Source organism: Natator depressus, chromosome 4 (genome assembly GCF_965152275.1).
Source record: "Natator depressus isolate rNatDep1 chromosome 4, rNatDep2.hap1, whole genome shotgun sequence".
Lineage (NCBI taxonomy): Eukaryota > Metazoa > Chordata > Testudines > Cheloniidae > Natator > Natator depressus.
Genome location: NC_134237.1, coordinates 10,839,412 through 10,858,860, shown reverse-complemented (window position 1 = coordinate 10,858,860; position 19,449 = coordinate 10,839,412). Strand labels below are relative to the sequence as shown.

General features: G+C 50.6%; 1 protein-coding gene across 1 annotated transcript in view; it reads left to right on the top strand.

Annotated features, from left to right (window-relative positions):
• The window catches only part of LOC141985729 (prolow-density lipoprotein receptor-related protein 1-like), a 37,063-nt gene that overhangs the window by 8,149 nt on the left and 9,465 nt on the right, over positions 1-19,449 (top strand). Inside the window, exons 8-23 of the mRNA XM_074949917.1 lie at positions 1,106-1,312; positions 1,819-1,987; positions 2,401-2,569; positions 5,702-5,927; positions 7,039-7,164; positions 8,058-8,282; positions 8,686-8,997; positions 10,017-10,229; positions 11,219-11,437; positions 12,617-12,832; positions 13,377-13,615; positions 14,388-14,517; positions 15,279-15,457; positions 16,405-16,585; positions 17,524-17,742; positions 18,969-19,152. Coding sequence (XP_074806018.1) covers positions 1,106-1,312; positions 1,819-1,987; positions 2,401-2,569; positions 5,702-5,927; positions 7,039-7,164; positions 8,058-8,282; positions 8,686-8,997; positions 10,017-10,229; positions 11,219-11,437; positions 12,617-12,832; positions 13,377-13,615; positions 14,388-14,517; positions 15,279-15,457; positions 16,405-16,585; positions 17,524-17,742; positions 18,969-19,152 — 3,214 coding nt within the window. The remainder of the gene's footprint in view (positions 1-1,105; positions 1,313-1,818; positions 1,988-2,400; positions 2,570-5,701; positions 5,928-7,038; positions 7,165-8,057; positions 8,283-8,685; positions 8,998-10,016; positions 10,230-11,218; positions 11,438-12,616; positions 12,833-13,376; positions 13,616-14,387; positions 14,518-15,278; positions 15,458-16,404; positions 16,586-17,523; positions 17,743-18,968; positions 19,153-19,449) is intronic.

The following is a 19,449-nucleotide window of genomic DNA, read 5'->3' as shown; positions in this document are numbered from 1 at the left end:
ATCCTGGAGGGGCTGAGCACTGAAAAGCAGGCCTGGGCACAGCTGCCACTGTTAAATAGCAGTGCATGATGCTGTGTACAGAATCCAAGCAAGCCCCTGCCTGGTTTAGCGATGGAGAACAGTTCTAAGTCCTCCTATCAAGCAAGATGAGAAGGCCTCTAGCTCTAATGCCAGAGGGGTTAAACTAATATGTGTGCATTAGATTAGCAATATCTGGCTCCTAGAACCAGATGCTAATCCTGGTAATGGTGGCTGGGAAAACCTTCTGCAATCAAGGGAATGCCATGTAACCTGCTCTGACCTCCCCCATGCACCTTCGGTGCAACAAGTGCCAGTTACCTGCAGCAATTCATCCAGAGGCAGCTGCATCCCAGTGAGGCTTGAATAAAGAGATCCTAGCAGCACTACATGTGGCCATGCAGAAGGCCCACTCCCACTAAGATTGGTGGGTACAGGCAGCCAACTCCTGGCAAGACTGCTCTGGAGTAGATCACTTCCAGTTACACAAGAGCTGACCCCCACTGCAAGGTGCAGCTGCGAGCACCAGTGCGCCACTGCATCTAGAAGTCTAGTAGCAGGCTCTACAAATCACCAGCTCAGGCAGCTGCTCCAGCCCTTGGTATCCCCATACGCATTGCTGCATTTTGGGGAGCGGGAGACTTTCTTTACTAGGGCTGCCAGACAATACAAGGTGGTGTACCCTTGGCACAACTCACTGATCTTACCAAGAAGATCCTCTCCTAGCCCCCAGGAGCAGCACACTAAGGCATTGTCCTAGCTGGGATCCTCTCTCCTGCATAAGTGGTGCTGCCCTGTAGCCTCTGACTGCAGCTACTGCTCACCCCTGCCCACTCTCTGGCCTTTCTCCAGCTAGCTGCCTCTGGCTGCTCCTGCTCAGTCTGAGCCTGCTTCTCTGAACTCTAGGCTGTCCCCACCATTTGGTGTACCAGGGGGCTGACAGAGCATCCCAGCTCCATGTTGGAATGGGCAGCACAGGACCCCCTCCACAGGCCTGCCTTTCCCTCCAGCTTAGCAGGGGTGGAGGGAAGGTGGTCATGAGCCTGCTGGCTCAGTAACAAGCATATAATCTCTATTTTCATTGCAGACAATGCTACGCAAATCTTGCTAGCAACTGGCCCTGACCTTGTTCTTCTCGATGTGAGAACCCGTACCCATCAGAGCCTCATCTCCACAAATGCCACGCCTGGAGCAATTGCTTATGATCTGCTGAGGGAAGCTTATTACTGGGTGGATGAAGGCAAAAGTCTGCATATCTATATGCCTGGGAAGGGCAACATGTTACTCTACCCAGGTAACTGCCTCTGCAATAAGGCACTCTGTTCTGGGCTTCAAGGTTGAATAGATCACATACCACTTTCTCTCTGAGACTAGAACGCAGTAAACACTCTCCTTTGCCCTGAGAGCTGAAGGTAGCAATGAGCCTTGATGTCTGTGTACAGTGCTTCACCCAGCAGGAGGGCTGGGAAAGTCTCAACAGGTCACAGCTCTGTCTATACAGAGGGCAGCTTCATCATCTGTCCTACAAGTCTGATGTGCACAACAGAACTTGGCTTTGAGTACAAGATGCCTCATCCCAAAAACACAGCTAGTCAGTAACAATGGGGTGGCCTCTTCTAGCAGGGACCATACTGTCCTGTGCTGTCCTTAGTCATGTACAAACAAGCCTCATCCCTCCCCTGCATCTAATGCAAAGGAACTCTCCTCTGGGGCACTGATTTCATGGGGTTAGTAGCTGCCTCTGTGCCCCAGAGGATTAGTGAGCAGGGACTTCATAGCTAACAATCCTTTGTCTCTTAGATGTCCATGGTGTGAACAGCATATCTGTAGACTGGTTCACAGGGCAGCTGTACTGGGCCAGCAGCCACCCCCAGACCATCTGTGCTGGTCTAAGTGATGGCCGGGGATACATAAAGGTGCTAGAGAAGAACTTGGTACCTGAGCAGCTGACTGTGTATCCAGCAAAAAGGTGAGAACCAGATGTGGGCAAGAACCACTCTAAAGCAGTCTGGATTGGCCTGCTTTAACCTCTAAGCTTCCATCTTGGGTGCTTTATTCTTCCTCTAAGACTGTTAGAAACCATGAGTGCACAACTCACTAGAAGTCCCACTACTAGCTAGTAAGAGCACTGGTGAGTGCTTGTTCGCATCATGCCAACAGAACAGCTGTAAGCACCAGTATGAAGCAGTGTCAAGGGCACCTGGAATGTGTTGAGCCATCTCCTTGATAAGGGAACAAGCCTAGAGCTCTGGGATATCCATCTACCTGCATGGCTCTCACCCTAGAGCAGCCTGAGTATGCATCATGATTACCTCTGCAAGCAAATATCAGCTAGCAGGCCAGAACACAATACTCAGCATTGTCCTGTAACCTTCCTCGCAGGTACATGTACTGGGTGAATCACGGTGAGAAGGGCAGGACCATGATCGAGGCAGCAGGAATGGATGGCTCTGACAGACAAGTGCTTGCTGTTGTCCCCATGGAAGAACCTTTGGGACTGACTCTGGATTCCATAACTGGCAGACTGTACTGGATCAGCGAGTATAAGGAGGTACAGGGAGATCTCTAGCTCCTGTTTCCAATAACTGATTGGACCAGCTTCATAAATAGCTGGCTGTCCCAAGGAGTTCAACCCTGGCAGGTCACTAAAATACTACTGACTTCTGGGCCTTGCTTTCTCTGGGGAAAGGAGCCTGAAGATCAATTACTACTTGATGAAATTTCTAAACCTTGTTTTAAGCCACTCTGCCAGGGTGTGACATTCCCCAGGGTACTATTGGGATTGCAGGGTCCCTTTCAGCTCTCCTGCTTGGGATGCCTTTTTACACTGCTTGGCTGGTGAGCCACAACCCCTCCAGTGTCTGATCACACACAGCCTTCAGCATGCAAATGTTCTCCTAGCCAAATAAGCGCTCTGACAAGTCACTCATGAATTACATACAGGGTGACACCGACATATCCCCAGTCCCAGCCTGGCTTCCCCAAAATGTGCCCTTGTGCTGGTCAGGACCCTGGACAGTGCACGCTCCAGTCAGTCCAACCGTGGGTGGTGCAGCACCAGACTCGCCAGCCCCAGTGGAGATTCTTAAACCCTTTTTAAACACACTGGTTTCAATGAAATCTGTTGCTCCAGTTCAACTTGTTTTGAAGTGATTGCAAGTGTAAATCCAGATTCATTACAAACACAGCAAGATGACAAAAGCAAGCTAATCATAATTTATGGAAGGGACCTTGAGAGGTCATCTAGCCCTGCCAGGAGGGCAGGGGACAGGACTAAAGTATCATCTAGACCATCCCTGATGGTGTTTGGAGGCTTTTAAGAGCAGGTTAGACAATGATGGAGGTTGTGGCATCTCCCTAGGCAATTTATTCCAGCACTTAACCCAAGGGTGGCCAACCTGCACGGGAGGAGGCAGAATTTACCAGTGTACATTGCCAAAGAGCCACAGTAATACGTCAGCAGCCCCCCATCAGCTCCCCCTGGCTCCCAGCGCCTCCTGCCCACCAGCAGCCCTGCTGATCAGCACCTGCACCTCCCAGTCAGCTGTTTCCAGATGTGCAGGAGGCTCAGAGGGGAGGGGGAGGAACAAGGGCACAGCAGGCTCAGGGGAAGGGGTGGAGTGGGGGCAGGGCCTGTGCCTCAACCAGGGGGTGAGCAGTGAGCACCCCACAACCCGGCACATTGGGAAGTTGGCACCTGTAGCTCTAGCCCCAGAGTCTGGCTATACAAGGAGCCCATTATTAACCTCTGAAGAGCCCCATGTGACTCTGGAGCCACAGGTTGGTCACCCCTGGCTTAACCAATCTGACACGAAGGTCTCTTCCCCACCCCTCCGTGCCCAACCTAAAGCTCCCTTGCTGCAATTTAAGCCCATTGCTTCTTGTCATATCCTCAAAGGTTAAGGAGAATATTTTTCCTTCCTCCCTCCTTGTAACAACCTTTTTATGTACTTTGAAAACTGTCATGTCCCTTCTCGGTCACTTTTTTTCTAGACCTTTAATCCTTTTGTGTTGCTTTTTGGATTGTCTCCATTTTTCCTGAAATGTGGTGCCCAGAACTGGACACCTCACTCCAGATGAGGCCCAATCAGCACAGAGCAGAATTACTGCTCATGTCTTGCTTACAACACTCCTGCTAATACAGCCTGAATGATCATGGTTTTTTGCAACAGTGTTACACTGACTCATATTTAGCTTGTGACCCACTATGACCCCCAGATCCCTTTCTGCAGTACTCCTTCCTAGGCAGTCCTTTCCCATTTAGTATGTATGCAACTGATTGTTCCTTCCTAAGTGGAGTACTTTACATTTGTCCTATTGGATTTCATGCCATTTATTTTAGACTATTTCTTCAGTTTATCCAGATCCCTAAATGAACTTAAAAGCAAAATGTCTCAGGCTGCCTCCCTTTCCAGCCTAGGATGGCTACTCCCTTTGCTCGGTTCTGAGTCACTGCTCTCATGAGCAGAGATGGAAGGAGACACTGATTGCACCTCTCTTCCCCTTTAAGTCCACTTGTGCTAGAAACAGCCTTGCTGAGTCATGGTGACAGTACCATGTGGACACAAGGTTTGAGAATGTTCCTGCAATGTAAATTTCTTCCCCCACTGGTGAATGGACCATTAAGTAGGTAATGACTCTTTAGCACCTTGCTGGCATGCAAGTGTGCCTCTACCAAAATGGTGTGGGCATTACCCAGAATTAGTGTATTTCAGTAACAATCCTATAGCAAATTTTCATAACTTTGCATGCAGTTAGACACTTCCACAGGATCAGTAGATTGTACAAAATGTATCATTCAAAAACCCAAAGTGTGCCTTGTGAGGTATCCTAACTATATACAAATGGTGAACATAGGGGTGAAGCAGCATGAGCCTTCCTATTAAACAGGAGTACCTGGGATCAGGCATGCAAGGCTAGTTTAAACTGTCTACTAAAAGACCTCTGCAGTAAAGGGGTGGTTAAGGGCAAGAAAGATCACTCCACCTTCCCTTCTACATTATACAGACACCATTCTAACTCGTACAGCTCTGAAGGCCTTGTACTCTCAGGGCCATCCTTCCCTGTACACAGCTGCATGGGGCACCAAATTTCCTGGTGACCTGCATGCTGCTCCAGCTCTTCCCCAGGGCCCCAGCCCTGCCCCCACTCCCCTGAGCTCTGCAGCAGGGCTGGGGCTGCACTCACCAGCAGTGGGAAGTGCAGCAACCCAGCCACAGCTGCACTGCTGTTAAGTGCTGGGGGGTGGTTCCCCCAGCTCCCCCAACAGAGGCCTGGGGCCCCACACTGCCCCAGGGGGGCTGCATAGGGCCCCAGAACAGCTAGGGATGGCCCTGTGTACTCTGCTCTGCAAATAGCTTCTCTTCCAAGGTAACTAGCTCACTGGACACCTGCCAACTCTCCCAGCAAGAGACCAGGTGTGATCATGTCTCTGCAGGATTGCTAGATCTTGCATGAACTAGAGCAGCCTGCAGACCTGAGGTTCAAAACTTCTGGGCAAAACTAAACTGTCCATGGAGCTTGCTACAAACACTAGTGAAAAGAGATGCCACAACTTCCTCCTGTTCAGACAATATAAATGTGCTTTATAGAGTAACGATTGCATCACTGAATACTGCTCATCCTGGAGAGCTGTTGTGGTACCCCAATACTGACTCCTCAATCCACCTGTTTTTTTTTTCAGTCCATAGAAACCATAAAAGTGGATGGCAGTGGGCGATATTCCTTTCCAGAGATCTTACTGAAAGATCAGGACCCTTTGGGACTCATGGTGTTTGAGAACTGGTTCTTCTGGGCAGACCAAGAAAAACTCCTCTCTGCTTCCCGCAGCTCACCAGGGGAGACAGTGGTGCTGGTGAACACCTCCATCTCTGCATTCACCGTGCTGCATGAACTCCAACAGCCTCCAAGTAAGTCTGAGCAGACTGCTTTCCCCCACAACTCTGTGTGGTGGGGGGTGGAATCCAGCTATGCTGCAGTAACTTGGTCACAATGCTGCTAACTTCACCAATTCTACAGCAATGCAGAGCCTGGCACCTAGTACCCATCATGGTAACCTGCTGAGTGGCAAACAGCACTACTTCAATTCAGCTCACTGCTCTGCTAACAGAGTAGCTTCCATATGGTGACTCTCAGTGCAGGAAGTTACTGAAAGCTTTAACTAGTCACTCCAGTCCTGTTGCTCCCCTGTTAATGGAAAGGGTTCCTTTTCCCCAAAGGATCAACTAGGCATTGGGCAGCTTCAGATGAGATATGAAGACCGTTCTGATCTGACTACTCAGTGAATCACTGGTCTGTCAATGACACCAAAGCCTTCTGGTGGGGTGGGGCTCACAGGGCATGGGAAGGCCGTGCCTGTGCAGGGAGCCTCCCTGGTCTGAGTAGGGATACCACAAGTGCTCTGTGCAGGGCCTTCTCCTAGCTCCTGGCAAAGAAGGCAGGTCAGGGACATGGGCAGACTCTGCTATACCTATTCTGACTCCTGGTGGGAGTTGTACTTGCTGCAGGTGGGGCCCCAAGGGGTCTGCTGTAAAGCCTCCCATGAGGCCCTGGAGCAGCCTCTGAGCTGCTCCAAACTTGCACAGACACAACAAGGGGAGCCCACTTTGAGCCCCTTTGCACCCCATCCATGCCCCAAGAGCAAGAATGGGGCCCACCTGAGAACTGGCCATCCTCCAGACACCAGTTCAAATCTTCAAAACTTGACAGAAGTTCTTACTAGGCCAAGGTGGCTAGGAGGTCTGCATGCTTCAGCAGTGCAGCTGAGAAGGCAGCAGGGTTTGGCTGGCTGTAGCTGACAGCACAAGTGGCCCAGAGGAAACATTCATGGGCTTCTGGGATGGCCAGTGAAGCACTGCTCCAAGACAGGCTGTCAGTAGCTGGAGCAAGAAGGTCCCAAGACTGTCTAGTAGGTTTCTCCTATCATAGGAGTCCAGAAAATAATCCACAGCCAGTGACTCTAGGCAAATCTCTCAATCTTAATATTGTCAGTAATCTAATACCAACTGCCTTGCTCTCTAGGGAACACAACTGCATGTGCTCCAGGACTGTGTAGTCACATCTGCCTGTTGTCACCTGTCCATCCAAAGGGCTATAAGTGTGCTTGTCCAGAAGGTACTCACCTTCTGCCTTCTGGCAAGTGTGCAGGTAGGCTTGTGGCTCTAAACACAGAAGTTGTCTTATAAATTTTTTTTAACTCAGCAGCTGCCTTGGGAGGCCATCAGACTAGCAATGCACTACCTGCATGGTGTCACCCACAGGACCCAGCTCTCCCATCCCAACACTGGCCACCACCTGGCCAGTCAGTGCTCCAAGCTCAGTGGCCTAGTCAGGCACAGTATGACTGGCCTGAGTGCCACTGACCTCTCTAAAGGGGAGAGGATGCTCCAGCATGGGGTGAAGGGCATGAACCTCTGAGAGGGAGCTGTAGGGCACAGAGCTCTTACATCTGACCCCTCTGGCAACTCCCCCAGCTGCTGCCAAGGGACTGGGTAGTAGCAATAACTAGGATGGTGTTGGATCATCCATCTCAAGCTAGGAGACTAGAGCCATGTCTCCGGGTTGTGATCTGGCTAGGATCCATGCCTGGCCACCTGGAGTATAAGCTGCTGTGACCACCCCACATGGACCACTTAAACCCCTCTGGCAACTGAGGCTAATGCAGAATACTGCTGTGCACTCAAGTGCATCACTCCTAGAGGAGCTCCTGCTGCATTGGCTAGCTTATGGTTTTCAGCTGAAGTCTTTGCCCTAGATAGCTTGGAACTCCCCCCAACACCTCACCCAGCTGCAGTTGGCAAAGGGGAGGGGGGTCCCCTGTGCTTTAGAAGGGAGCATTCTTCAGGAGATCATCTTGGTGCCAAAGAAACCAAACCTGATCCATCTCTCTAGGAGGGGCTGAGTTTCATCACCCTGCTCAAGAGACTGCAGATGGCTTGTATCTGGATGGGGTTAGGATAGTCAGCTTTTTAACATCTAATAGGCTAGCATCCTTTCACTCATGCATGGCAATCTAACCCTGGCACTAACCTGTTCCCCAGAGCTGACCTTCCTGTATTCAACTGACAAAATGATCCACTCACTACAAGTGGACCCAAAGAGTTTGGCTCTAAAGAGCACCCTGGTGCTGGAGTGGCCACATAGCATCCACCTGCAGGATGTCGACTGGAAAAGACACTTCCTCTACTGGACAGATGATGAAGGGGACCTGATGCGCTTCACTAGGCACCCACGAAGGAAAGAAGCCATCCGAACCGGGCTGCCAGGTGAGATGCTGAATCTGAGAACATGCACTTTACAAATCATACAACAAATCAGACCAATGTCCCATGCCTAACTACCTTCAGTTTCTGGCTTTTAACAGAATATTCCTGTGGCTTTTTAGCCATTCCTTTCTACCAATTCACCCAAACCTTGGAAGTGCCAAACCCCCTGGACCTGGCTTCCCCACTGCAGGAGAGATGGCCTCTCAACTGCCATCTCCTTCTGGCAAGGGAAAACCAGGCCCTGACTTTAGGGGGCCAATACAGAACCTTGTTTCCCCCCACTGCTTGAGGGGAAGAGGAGGAGGCCTGGGGGAAGCTAAGACTAGTCTATGTGGCTGGGGCTGCCGAGAGTCTAAATGTGCCTCTGAGTTGCTGGTCACTGAAGTGATGTTTCTTCCTGCAGTTTGCTCAGCTGCTGTTGATCTACCGTCCGGCGACATCTATTGGCTGACATGTGACAGAACTGACATCCGAGTTACCCGATTCATTGGCATGGCAACCAGTGTGCTCTACCATTCCAAGAGCATCATCACACACCAGTTTCTAGACTGGCAGAGAGCAACCCTCTATTGGCTTGAGAATGGGAAACCCCTCCAGCAGATGAACCTGGCTGGAGGTGATGTGCATGATGCCTGGAATGAAACCTGGTCAGGAGACATTGAAATCGCTCTGGACACACAGTCCTTCAGCATCCTCTGGAGTTCAAAAGACCTGGGTAAGAGCTGAATTGTTAGACTAGTGGTCTAAAAATGGTATTGAAACTGACATAGCAAGGCTGATGGCTTAGACTCATGACCTTGACCCTTAACAGTGAACATTTACCAAGGGGCTCAGCTCTGTGGTGGGGGAGGAAACACAGTAAGATTCCTAAACTGTTTCACCTTAACAGCAACATTGGCTCAAAGATCACTAGCAGTAAGCACCTGTGCTGGCACCCCAATGGCTAGCCCGGGCCAGTAAGTGCCACTGTTCTACAGAAGCTTGCAAGGGTAGCATTGGTTTGTCTAGCGGCCCTGAGGTTACAGCCGGAGACATGCTGCACGAGGCAAAGACCTTATCTTGATCTGCAGGCAGCAGCACAAAGGGTCTAGGGTGTTACCTAAAGAGCCCTCTTCCCTAAGATCTAGTGAAGGACAAGCTTTGATTCCCACCAGCTATGCTGGATAGGTGAAGTCCCCTAATGCTACACGGCTTTTTCTGCCATCTGCCCCTGCAAAATGGCTAGGACTGTCTTAGGAAGCCATTGGCTGCTAATGAAGAAAGTTTGAGAACTTGATCCACTGGCAGATGAGTCCTCTAAATATCGGCTGAAGGCTCAAACCCACTCAATGACCATTCCATGCCCAGGATATGGGGATATCTTACTTCAGTCCCATTAGCTGTGCAGGGTTGCCTGGTGGATAAAATATCAGGACACCATTGCCTATAAAAGGCATCTTGCAGCCTCATGTATAAGGAACCTGCTAGTTTGCCTTTCCTGAATCCAAAGGGGCACTCAATCCACCTCCACTGTCTCCCAGTAGCTAAACATTTAGCACTCCATTCCTTAAGCAGTAGGAAGGAAGCAACAGTTATGGAGCAGCACCTACTGGAGTGCTGGCAACCACTAAACATACCAAGCCAATGGCTTTAAAACATACATGGGGGTCCCTTGGGTGCACATGCCTGACGGCCACTAGCCTAATGGGCAGCCTCCTATGTACAAGAACAGTCTAGCACTGATCTGTCATACAGGCCTGCAGGTTCTGAGCCTTGCCAAGCATCAAAAAGATACTCTGAAGACCAGCTGGATGTATGGGATAGCCGCTGCCTATGAACCCTACCTGGTGTCTGTCAACAAGACCTCTCTCCTGCTGTGGGACAGAAGAACAATGGAGCCTGTTTCCATTGTGGAAGAAGCCAATATACAGAAAGTAGTACCATTCTTGGCCATGCCGCTGGAGACAGGTAAGCTTTTGCATGGCTCCTGGGATGAATGGATTCAACTAGCCTGTACCTGCTGCATTACTGGCTGTGGCTACTGCTGGCAGAGCAGTCCCAGACCCTCAAGCAGAACTTTCCAGCACTGAAGCATCTTAGCTGCTGAAAGCTGGCTGGGTATTTGGGGGTAGGGGGCTTTCCCTAGGATCTGTCTGATCCTCTGCTACCAGAGCAGCCCTTGTAAGATCACTCTTGCTGGCATAACTTGGAGAAGCTTTAAGTGACAGCTGTAGAACCAGGGTAACTGGGAGCCATCAGCGATCCATGTCTTGCACAAAGGCTAGAGACCTGGCTCTAGCCAAGCACTGACTTCCTGGGAAGCTGAGGAAATAACTTTTTGCTGCTTGTGAAAGCAGACTAAACACCTGGTCTTCCTGTCAGACTAGCTCCCTGCTCCACTTGGTGCCTAACAGCATGGTCTGGTACAGGAAACAGTCCCCTCCTGACTCAGTGTTAGTCATCCAGGCTCTTGCTAGTTAAATCTGAGCCTGATAATGTGGTGTAAAAGTACCATGACTAGAGCATCCGGTACCTGGGCTCCAGATCCACCTGGTTAGGAGTGCCACTGCCCCTCACTCAAACACTATGGGCCGGTCTCTGCCTTAGAGCATAGCACGCTGGAGTGCTGTAGGTCAACTTAGTGCACAGCAAGCTGGGGCCTGTCTATGCTGCAGACCCTGCTGCGGTGCCCTTCACCTGCTGCTGCCATACAGCTATGCTTGGCTCTTGAGTCAGCAGAGGCTGCATGTGCCTCTTTCAAGCAGCATGGCATGGTGGGTGAGGTTCCCTGGACTGAACAGTCTTACAGGGCTGAGGGGCTCAAGTTCTTCATACCAACTCTTGTGGCCCACGAGAGCAGACAGTCCTGGGGGTGGTATTTGGTCTGCAGGGGAAACAAAGCGCAGCATGGTTCCCTTGCTGTGCTGGGTCCCAGCTAACCTGAAGACTCTCTCTAGTTCCAGAGCCAGTGACTCTTCCACAGCCCGCAGCCAGAACCACAGGTCTCCCAGTGGTTACAGAGACAACAGCAATGCCACCTCTGTCTTGTCCCCGCACCTGGATACCTTGCAGAGATGGGTCAGAGTGCATTGCCCACGAGTACCTGTGTGATGGGGAGAGAGACTGTAAGGATGGCTCTGATGAAGAAGACTGTTCTCAGTTGTGTGACACTCCAGGTACACTCTGTTTGCATGGGCTCAAACATAGCAGCATCATTAACCATTGAGTGGCAGGCAAAGGACAAGGTGGTGTCCATTAGCCACAACCTCTGCTTATTCCATATTAAAGACTTGGAGCTGTGTGCAGCTCCAACAGACCCCAGGCATCAGCAGGTAGGATCAACCCTGGGACCTCTGGAGCTTGGTGCATGAGCTAAAAGCCAACTGGCTCTTAGCTAAGGCTGTAGAGCAGACTCATTTGATCTCTCACTAAGTGGTCTCGGTGCCACTAGATGGGACAGAACCCCACACCCAGGACAGGTGGGTTACATCTAAACATGGGCTGCTCTCTGCCACAGGAAGGCCAAGCTCCCATCAGAGGCACAAACAAAACAAGACCAGACTTGCCCCATGACTTCCTTGCCTATTATCCTAAAAAATCAGTTTCCTACTTCCAGTGTCAGTCAAGGAAAACCTTGGTCAAGACACTGATACTCCTGCACTACAGTTAGTAACAAACTTACAGAAAGGGGCTCTGAAGTCCCCCATCTGATTTTAGACCTGCAGACTTGGCCTGAGCTCTGAAATAGAGCTGGTTTTGTCTTGGTCACAAGTGGCTGCATGATCAGTGAGGGCATACTGTTGTCTTTAGTGACACTTTAACCTCCCCTGAGCACTGCATCCCCTTCCAAAAAGAGCTGTGGACTTCAGTAACACTAAAGTGTGCAGTATTGTAGCCCTGCTGGTCCCAGGATACTAGAGGGGTGGGGTGGGGCTTTGTCTTTCACTGGACCAACTTCACTCCGGCACTAAAGGGAGCAGACATCCTGCTCACCACATGTGGCAGAGCAGGTGAGAGTTGGCCATGCTCTCCATCCTTCTAGGGATGCAAGTCTCTTCCATGACCAAGTCTCTGCCTGTCTGATTCTAGAGGACTGCCTTCCTGTGTAAGGAGAGAAATGCCTAGTGGTTATAATTCACCCCCCCCCCAAAAAAAACTGTATCTGGAACTTGTGGGAAGCAACCTTCAGCTTTGTCACAGCTACCTGCATCACTTGGTCCATATGCAAGTGAGGTTAGGTGCCCTGCTCATCATGCAGAATCCTTCAGTGCATAGCAAAGCACTAGCCATTGCAGTCATACTGAGTGACAGGGAGCCTATGTGCATGGTTGGCTAACACTGTGCCCTCCCTCCAGGAGCCTTTAAGTGTCTGAGTGGGAACAAGTGTATTGAGGAGAAACATCACTGTGATGGCGTGCAGCAATGTCCAGATGGCTCAGATGAGCTCAGCTGCTGGAAGCCAACCCAAGACTGTGCTCTACGCTGCGACAACAACATGCGCTGCATCCCAGAGAGCTGGCTATGCGATGGCAACCCAGACTGCCTTGACGAAGCAGATGAGCAGGGCTGCGGTAAGACCAGCAGAGATGCATTTGGGTTTCCTTGGCTCACGACATAATAGGTAATTCCCTTACAGCAGGTCCTGCAGAGGAGGATTAGGGCTGGTTTGTACCTCTGAGCAGCGTGTTACAGGAATACACCATCTAGAAAAGCATAGAACCCCACAGTCCCTTTACCAGGTATGACACATCTCTAAAGTGTGCCAAGACAATGGTGTCTGAGATTGTCTCTTGGGTCTCCACTACCAAACAGGGCTTCTTCTCAAGGCAGCCAGTCTGGGTGCTGGGAACAGGGTTCACCCCCACCCCTCAGTCTTCAGCTGGAGTGGAGTACGTAGCTGTTTCCATGCAGAACATGGCATTAGTACTCAGGCTGTCCTAATAGCAGTAGTCTTCAATTAGCCTTCTAGGCTGCCCCACCATGAGCTTCCCTAAACTTAATTCCTGTTACGTAGCTGTCTCTGCCTATTCTAGTATACTCTGAAAGTACTAGTGCATCCTCCCTATATACTCTGGGGAAGCCAGCTCAGCTAGACTAAACTACTCTGGTTTGCAGTTCATGAAGAGTGCAGCAAATCTGAATTCCAGTGCAAGAGTGGCCAATGCATCTCTTACTCCATGCGCTGTGATGGGGACAATGACTGCAAGGACCACTCTGATGAGGAGGACTGTGCAGTCCCCAAGCCACTGCTGTGCCACCTGGGGGAAGTGAAGTGCCCCAGAAGTGGGGAGTGTGTGCTGAAGGACTGGATCTGTGACGAGGATATAGACTGCAAGGATGGAACTGATGAGCAGGTATTGGAAATAAAGGCTACTACATAACTTACCAGGGGCTTGGATGGGGAATGCAAACTTCTAACTGCATGCTCCCAGTACTGGGGTCCTCTCCTTTGAGTTCAGACCTGCTGATAGACTAGCTGCCAATAACACTTAAGGGATGAGGGAGATCTGAGAGGTTGAACGTTTTCTTCTAAAGCAGTTTGTCCTGGTCCTTAAAGCACTGAAGGATGAGCTGAATAAGTTATAACTCAGAGCATCAGACATACTAAAGTAGAGCAGGACCTTCTGTAATCCAGTATCTGGGGCTGATGTTTTTGCCCAAAGCATGAGATTGGGGGGGGGAGGCAGGGGACTTTCTTCATAGTCTAAAACCCTGGCAAAATCTAGCAAGAAATCGCTCATCTTCTGCCAGATGTTGCAGAAGAACACTCTGACCCTTTACTATCACTTTCTCTAAACAGTGAGCAAGCTTAAATAAGGCCTCCAAAAAAAGCCCTGCTAACTGCTGCCCTAGATGCTAATGTTCCTGGTTTTTTAGGAATTCTCTTCCCAGGGACCATAAGCTCCTAATTCAGTCCTCTGAAAAGTCCTTAAGCTAGGACTCTTGGCCCTTAATGTGTGGGGATGCCCCTGTGGGAGGGAGGGGTGGAAAAGGCATCTGGGGAACCACCCCTATCCTGGCATGGTTAAGATATGATACACTCCAGACCAGCAAGGGTTACAAAGCTATGACTGTCACTTCCCCCAGCCTAGGGGGCCTCTACAGAACACTGTGATTAATCTGCAGGACTGTGAGCGTGAGAAACTCCAGTGCAGCACAATGCAGTGGTCCTGCAGCAGTGGAGACCAGTGTGTTCCAGATGTCTGGCGCTGTGATGGGGAGCAAGACTGCAGAGATAGCAGTGATGAAACTGGATGTAAGGCAGCTTTTAAAACTACTTCTACACTGGAAGAGACACTACCACCAGAGCTGTTGCTTTGATAGATGCTCTTTAGACTTGGAGAGCTTCCATGTCTGGGTCTTCTCTCACTTATCTTGTGAGACTTCTGGCTGTATTTAAGTACTGATGTGTTCCCCCTTCCTCTACCTGCCTTGCCTGTTACAGCAGGGACCAATCCAAAGGACAATAGGAAAGTTCATTAAAATTCAAGTGAAAACAACCAGAAACACTACAGCCTTGAACTAGAGTACAAAATTAACAATGTTAAAATGTAAATGGTGCAAATAACAAGATTTGGCTTTCAAAACTACTTGATCTCTACAACACCAGGCCAAATTGGTATCCTCACCTCGGGTCTCATGTTCCCCCTCAGTCTAATCTATGTGACTACAGGCAGCAGAGTTTGGCCCATGACTAAATGGAGAGTATTTCTAGGATTGTAACACTTCAGACACTTAAACATTAGGCCAGTAGTACATCTACAAATTGATGTAACATATACCAGGTACTGGCAAACAACGTACTGCTCTGTAGGCCTCTAACTACTGAGCCATTTAATCCATTTTTAAGATAGATGTCATCCTCTTGACCTGTCACAGGATGACAAGTTTTAAGCCTCCATTTAACCTAAGCTCTTGTGATGTGCTCCTCAGTGTAGTATTGGGCAGCAAGCTCTGTGCATCCACACACCCCATCTGTCCTATGGTGGTGGCCAATAAAAACCCATGTCTCAACAGGTGAGCTGAAGAAGTGCCAGAGCCATGAATTCCAGTGTGGGACTCATGAATGTCTCAACTACACCCTGGTCTGTAATGGCAAGAAGGACTGTACAGATGGGTCGGATGAAGGTGGAAAGTGTCTGTCTCCATGTGAGAAACCCTGTTCTCAGATCTGCTATCAGTCACCTGATGGACCTGTGAGTAAAGGGAACTCTAAGGAACTCCTATTGCCTAGTTTTGGTACAGGGAGCCTTGAGCAGGGTCTGAACAAACTAACCCTCCTTGGCTCCCCCATTAGCAGGAGGGGGATGGGAGACCTAATCTTGGTGGTCATTCTCCAGCAAGCCCACATCTCTCTCACTGAGTGTGGCTGCAGCCACAATCTGTCTTGTATCATCCTTCTGGTTGGCCATGCCTTGACACCATCACCTGACATTCTCCTCCCATGAGCAGAATGCCTTGCCTCTCCAAGTACTGAACCGCCTAGATGTCAATGTAACCGTATTGCTGGGAATCAGTGTCCAGCCCAGGCTATACATGCATTTGAAAGTCAAAGGCCGCACTGGGACTTGGGTATTTCTGTTCCTGTTATACCAGCAAGCCCCAGTGTGGGGAACCCCCAGCAGGTGTAGCTGGCAAATCTGGCTCCTGCACCTTGTTGGGCAGGGAGGCTGGCCAGAGTGCACTGTGCTCCAGACCCCAGCTGGCCTCAATGCACCCACTTGGCAGTGGCTCCACTTGCCCACCCAGGGCTGGGGCAAAGAGTGGGGATCTGACAGTAGCTGGCTCTCGAAGAGGCACCATTCTCTGCTAGGCACTCCCACTCAGCACCAGCTGAACTCCTACCTTGCTTTCCCTCAGGCTCCCAAGGGGGGAAGCAGGGAACGCTGCTGCTCCTCCTCTCATGCAGGAGGTGAGGGAAGGCAGCCACTCCAGCACTGCTGCAGCATATTCCCTCCTTCCCCAGTGATGGGGCTGGTCCAAGCACCTCATTAGTGCTTTTGGCCCTAACATCATTAGGCCCCTGTCTGTGGATCCTACTGTAGGCTCTGCAAGCCTGAGTCCCAAATGGCCCATGCCCTGGGGACTCTGCTAACCTGACTGGCTAGAAGAAAGTGGCAAGCTGACAACTCTCTGCTTTCAGAGGTGTGCTTGCCAATGGGGATTCAAACTGAGCAGCAACAGAGTGTCCTGCACAGACATCAATGAGTGCCAAGAGCATGAGCCATGCAGTCAGACCTGTGTCAATACAAATGGCACCTACAGCTGTACCTGTCACCCAGGCTACCTGCTGGAACCAGATGCCCACACATGTAAAGTGACTGGTAAGACCACAATGACCCTTAGTTCCTTGCAGTGCTCAGAACAGGGCTCTGAGCCCTTCCCCCAGGCAAGGGACCTGACTCCCATGGGCAGATCTCCTCCAAAGTTCTCTCGCTACAATCTTCAGTGTAGTGGGGATAGTCTGATACTGGTGGCCCCTGTACAAGCAGGCTCAGGAACAGCACCAAGCCAGCATGCCAGGGAGACCTGAGCCCAGGGTAACCCACTGGAATCCTGTCCTTGTTTGAAGCCTTAAGCCCCACAGACCCCTGTTCCCACTCTGATACTGCTCAGAGGGGAAGTGGACTCTGCACATGCCCTGATCATTCTGGGTCCTGAACAACTAGGCTAGTTTCAGGTCATGGGCTTCTTTTTTCCTTAATCCTGCTCCCTCCTCAGAGCTTTAATCTGTTGGTGCTCATGAGCCTAACAAGCCCACAGCCATGGAATCTGCTTGGCCAGCAGCCAACACCCAGGCTGCTGCCAGCTTCCTGCAGATGAGACTGCATGCTGAGCCACTAATGCCCTTTCCCTATGCAAGGAGGGGTAGCTCCTACAAGACTAGGGCTCTGACACCAGAGGGAGCTGGTGATCCTAGGGTACAGCTTTGACACTGACCTCTTGGAGGCAGAGGGAATCCCTCCACACTGGGGTCTCAGCAACATCAGAACAGTCTCCCTTGTAGGGCTGCCCCCCTGCCTGAAGTGCTGCAGAACTCCATGGCCCTTTGTCTCCAGGCTGTTAGCACAACTTTCCCTTAGTGTCCGAAGTCCTGTCTCTTAGCACCAGCTCCCAGGAAGCCACCACCTTGCTGTGCTTAGGCTGTTCACATACCTACCCAAGGCTGGGAGTGGGGTCTGGCTGGGATGGAGAAGATACAATAGCAGGGTCTAGAGGAACTAACACTCTCCCCTGCCTATGGGGTTCTGTCTGATTGTAGGGTCAGAGCCAACATTGCTTGTAGCAATCCAGTCTGAGCTATTGCTCTACGGGCTGAGGAGTTTGAAAGAGGACATCCTGATGATGACTGACAAGAACCTGATCATCTTCTCTATTGACTACGACTTGGTGGAGCAGAAGGTCTTTTGGATGGATCTCAATGCAGAAAGTATCAAATGGATAACCATGAACACCCAGAAAAAAGGAACACTTGTGAAAGGTGGGGGGCCTAGGATTCAACTTTCCCTCCCCAGACCTTGCAGCGATCACTAGCTGCTGGCTTCTGCAGGAAGGGTATTGCTGTTAGTTTGCAGACTAAACCGGATGACCTGCCTCAAATGGCACCACAAAAAGAAAGCAAAGCCTAGACAAGCTGAGCTCCTGTTCTCACTTTCCCCAGGCTGCAGGAACTAGTTACAGCAGGGTCACAACTGGATTTCAGTACCTCAGCAGCCTTCTGTTCTGGAGAACTGCCCAAGATTGTTACTTGCTGCATCTGCAGTTACTCCAAGTGGAGTCTGTAGCCAAGTGGCATAGCCTGCATTGGGGGACAGATCTTCTCCTTCCCCCTGCCCTTAACTGGAGACAACTGGGCCTGACATGTCCAAGGCCCTTAAATCAGGCTGACATGTGCAGCTTGTCAGCTGTTCAGTATCATTGCTCTTTAAGAGTTGTAAATGGTGTGTCCAGTACAGAAACCAGGTGCCCCAGCAAAGGAACTAGCTGCTGTCAGGGTAAAGTAACCTGAACGCTGGACCCAGTGTCCCACAGCCCCAGAACTTGCTGAACTGTGCTCCCAAATCAAGTGGTATTTTTCTAGCCTTCCTATAAAGGAACTTCCAAAACAGGCTGTCTGCAGACTCAGCCATCTGTGACATTGCAGCTAAGCTGTGAACATCTGTCTATAGGCCTAGTGCAGAAAGCCAGAATGACTAAAACCTGGCACAGTCTCACTTGGCAGACAGGCCACCAGTGTGCTTAGCCCATGATCACAAACTTACTCAGTGCCAAAACCCCCTGCAGCTTCCAGATCCTTCAGGGTCTCTAGTTCCCACTGACTTCTTGGCAATGTTCAGCTCTCATGTGCCACACAGGTCTACAGCCACCTGAAACCTGGACAGGGTAAAACCCAACACTACTGGCTGCACGTTCCATCCAGCTGCCTCTTGGCTAAGCAAAGCTGGCCCCCTTCTTGGCACACTGTCTAGTGCCTGGCAAAGCAAGCAGGGCAGCACCCCTAGAGCTCCATTCACCTTAATCTGTCACTCCTTGAAGGTCAACCTTAAAGCTGCTTTGGTGCTCTGGCCCCCTATGAGTGAAGAGTTCCTAAAATCCATGTAGCTTCTCTGCCCCCCCCACCCCAGGACATGGCTACCTTGGCAGGGATACCTGTCCTCCTCAGCCCTCTTCAGAAAGACTAACCTGTAAGTGGCTCTTTGGTTTCAGGCATCAAGTCTGACTGCATTGCAGTGGACTGGATTGGGAGGAATCTCTACTGGACAGATGGGACAGCAGGAGAGCTGCTGGCCACTTGGCTGAATGCTACTTGGAGAGGCAACCCAGAGTACACCGTGGTTCTGGATGGAGACTTGGATCAGCCTCGCTCACTGGCTCTGCAACCACTGCAAGGGTAAGGCCTCTGTCCTCCTGTCCCATCCTCACAATACAGCAGCCACCTTCCAGCTGGAGATAGGCCTGCTAGTCTTCAACTCTGTGCAGTAATGGAAGATGGGCTGACTCCTCTCCCTCCCCCGTAAACTAAGCTATCTAACCTGAGATGCAATGGGACATGAACTAGTGTTTTGCCTAACTCATTCTGTAGCCACTGGTGGTGCAGTGTAAACTAGCACCATGCGGGCAATTAAGTTTAGTACAGAGATGAGAATATATCCCTAAGCTGGGTACTGTTCAGAACAGCTTGCTAACA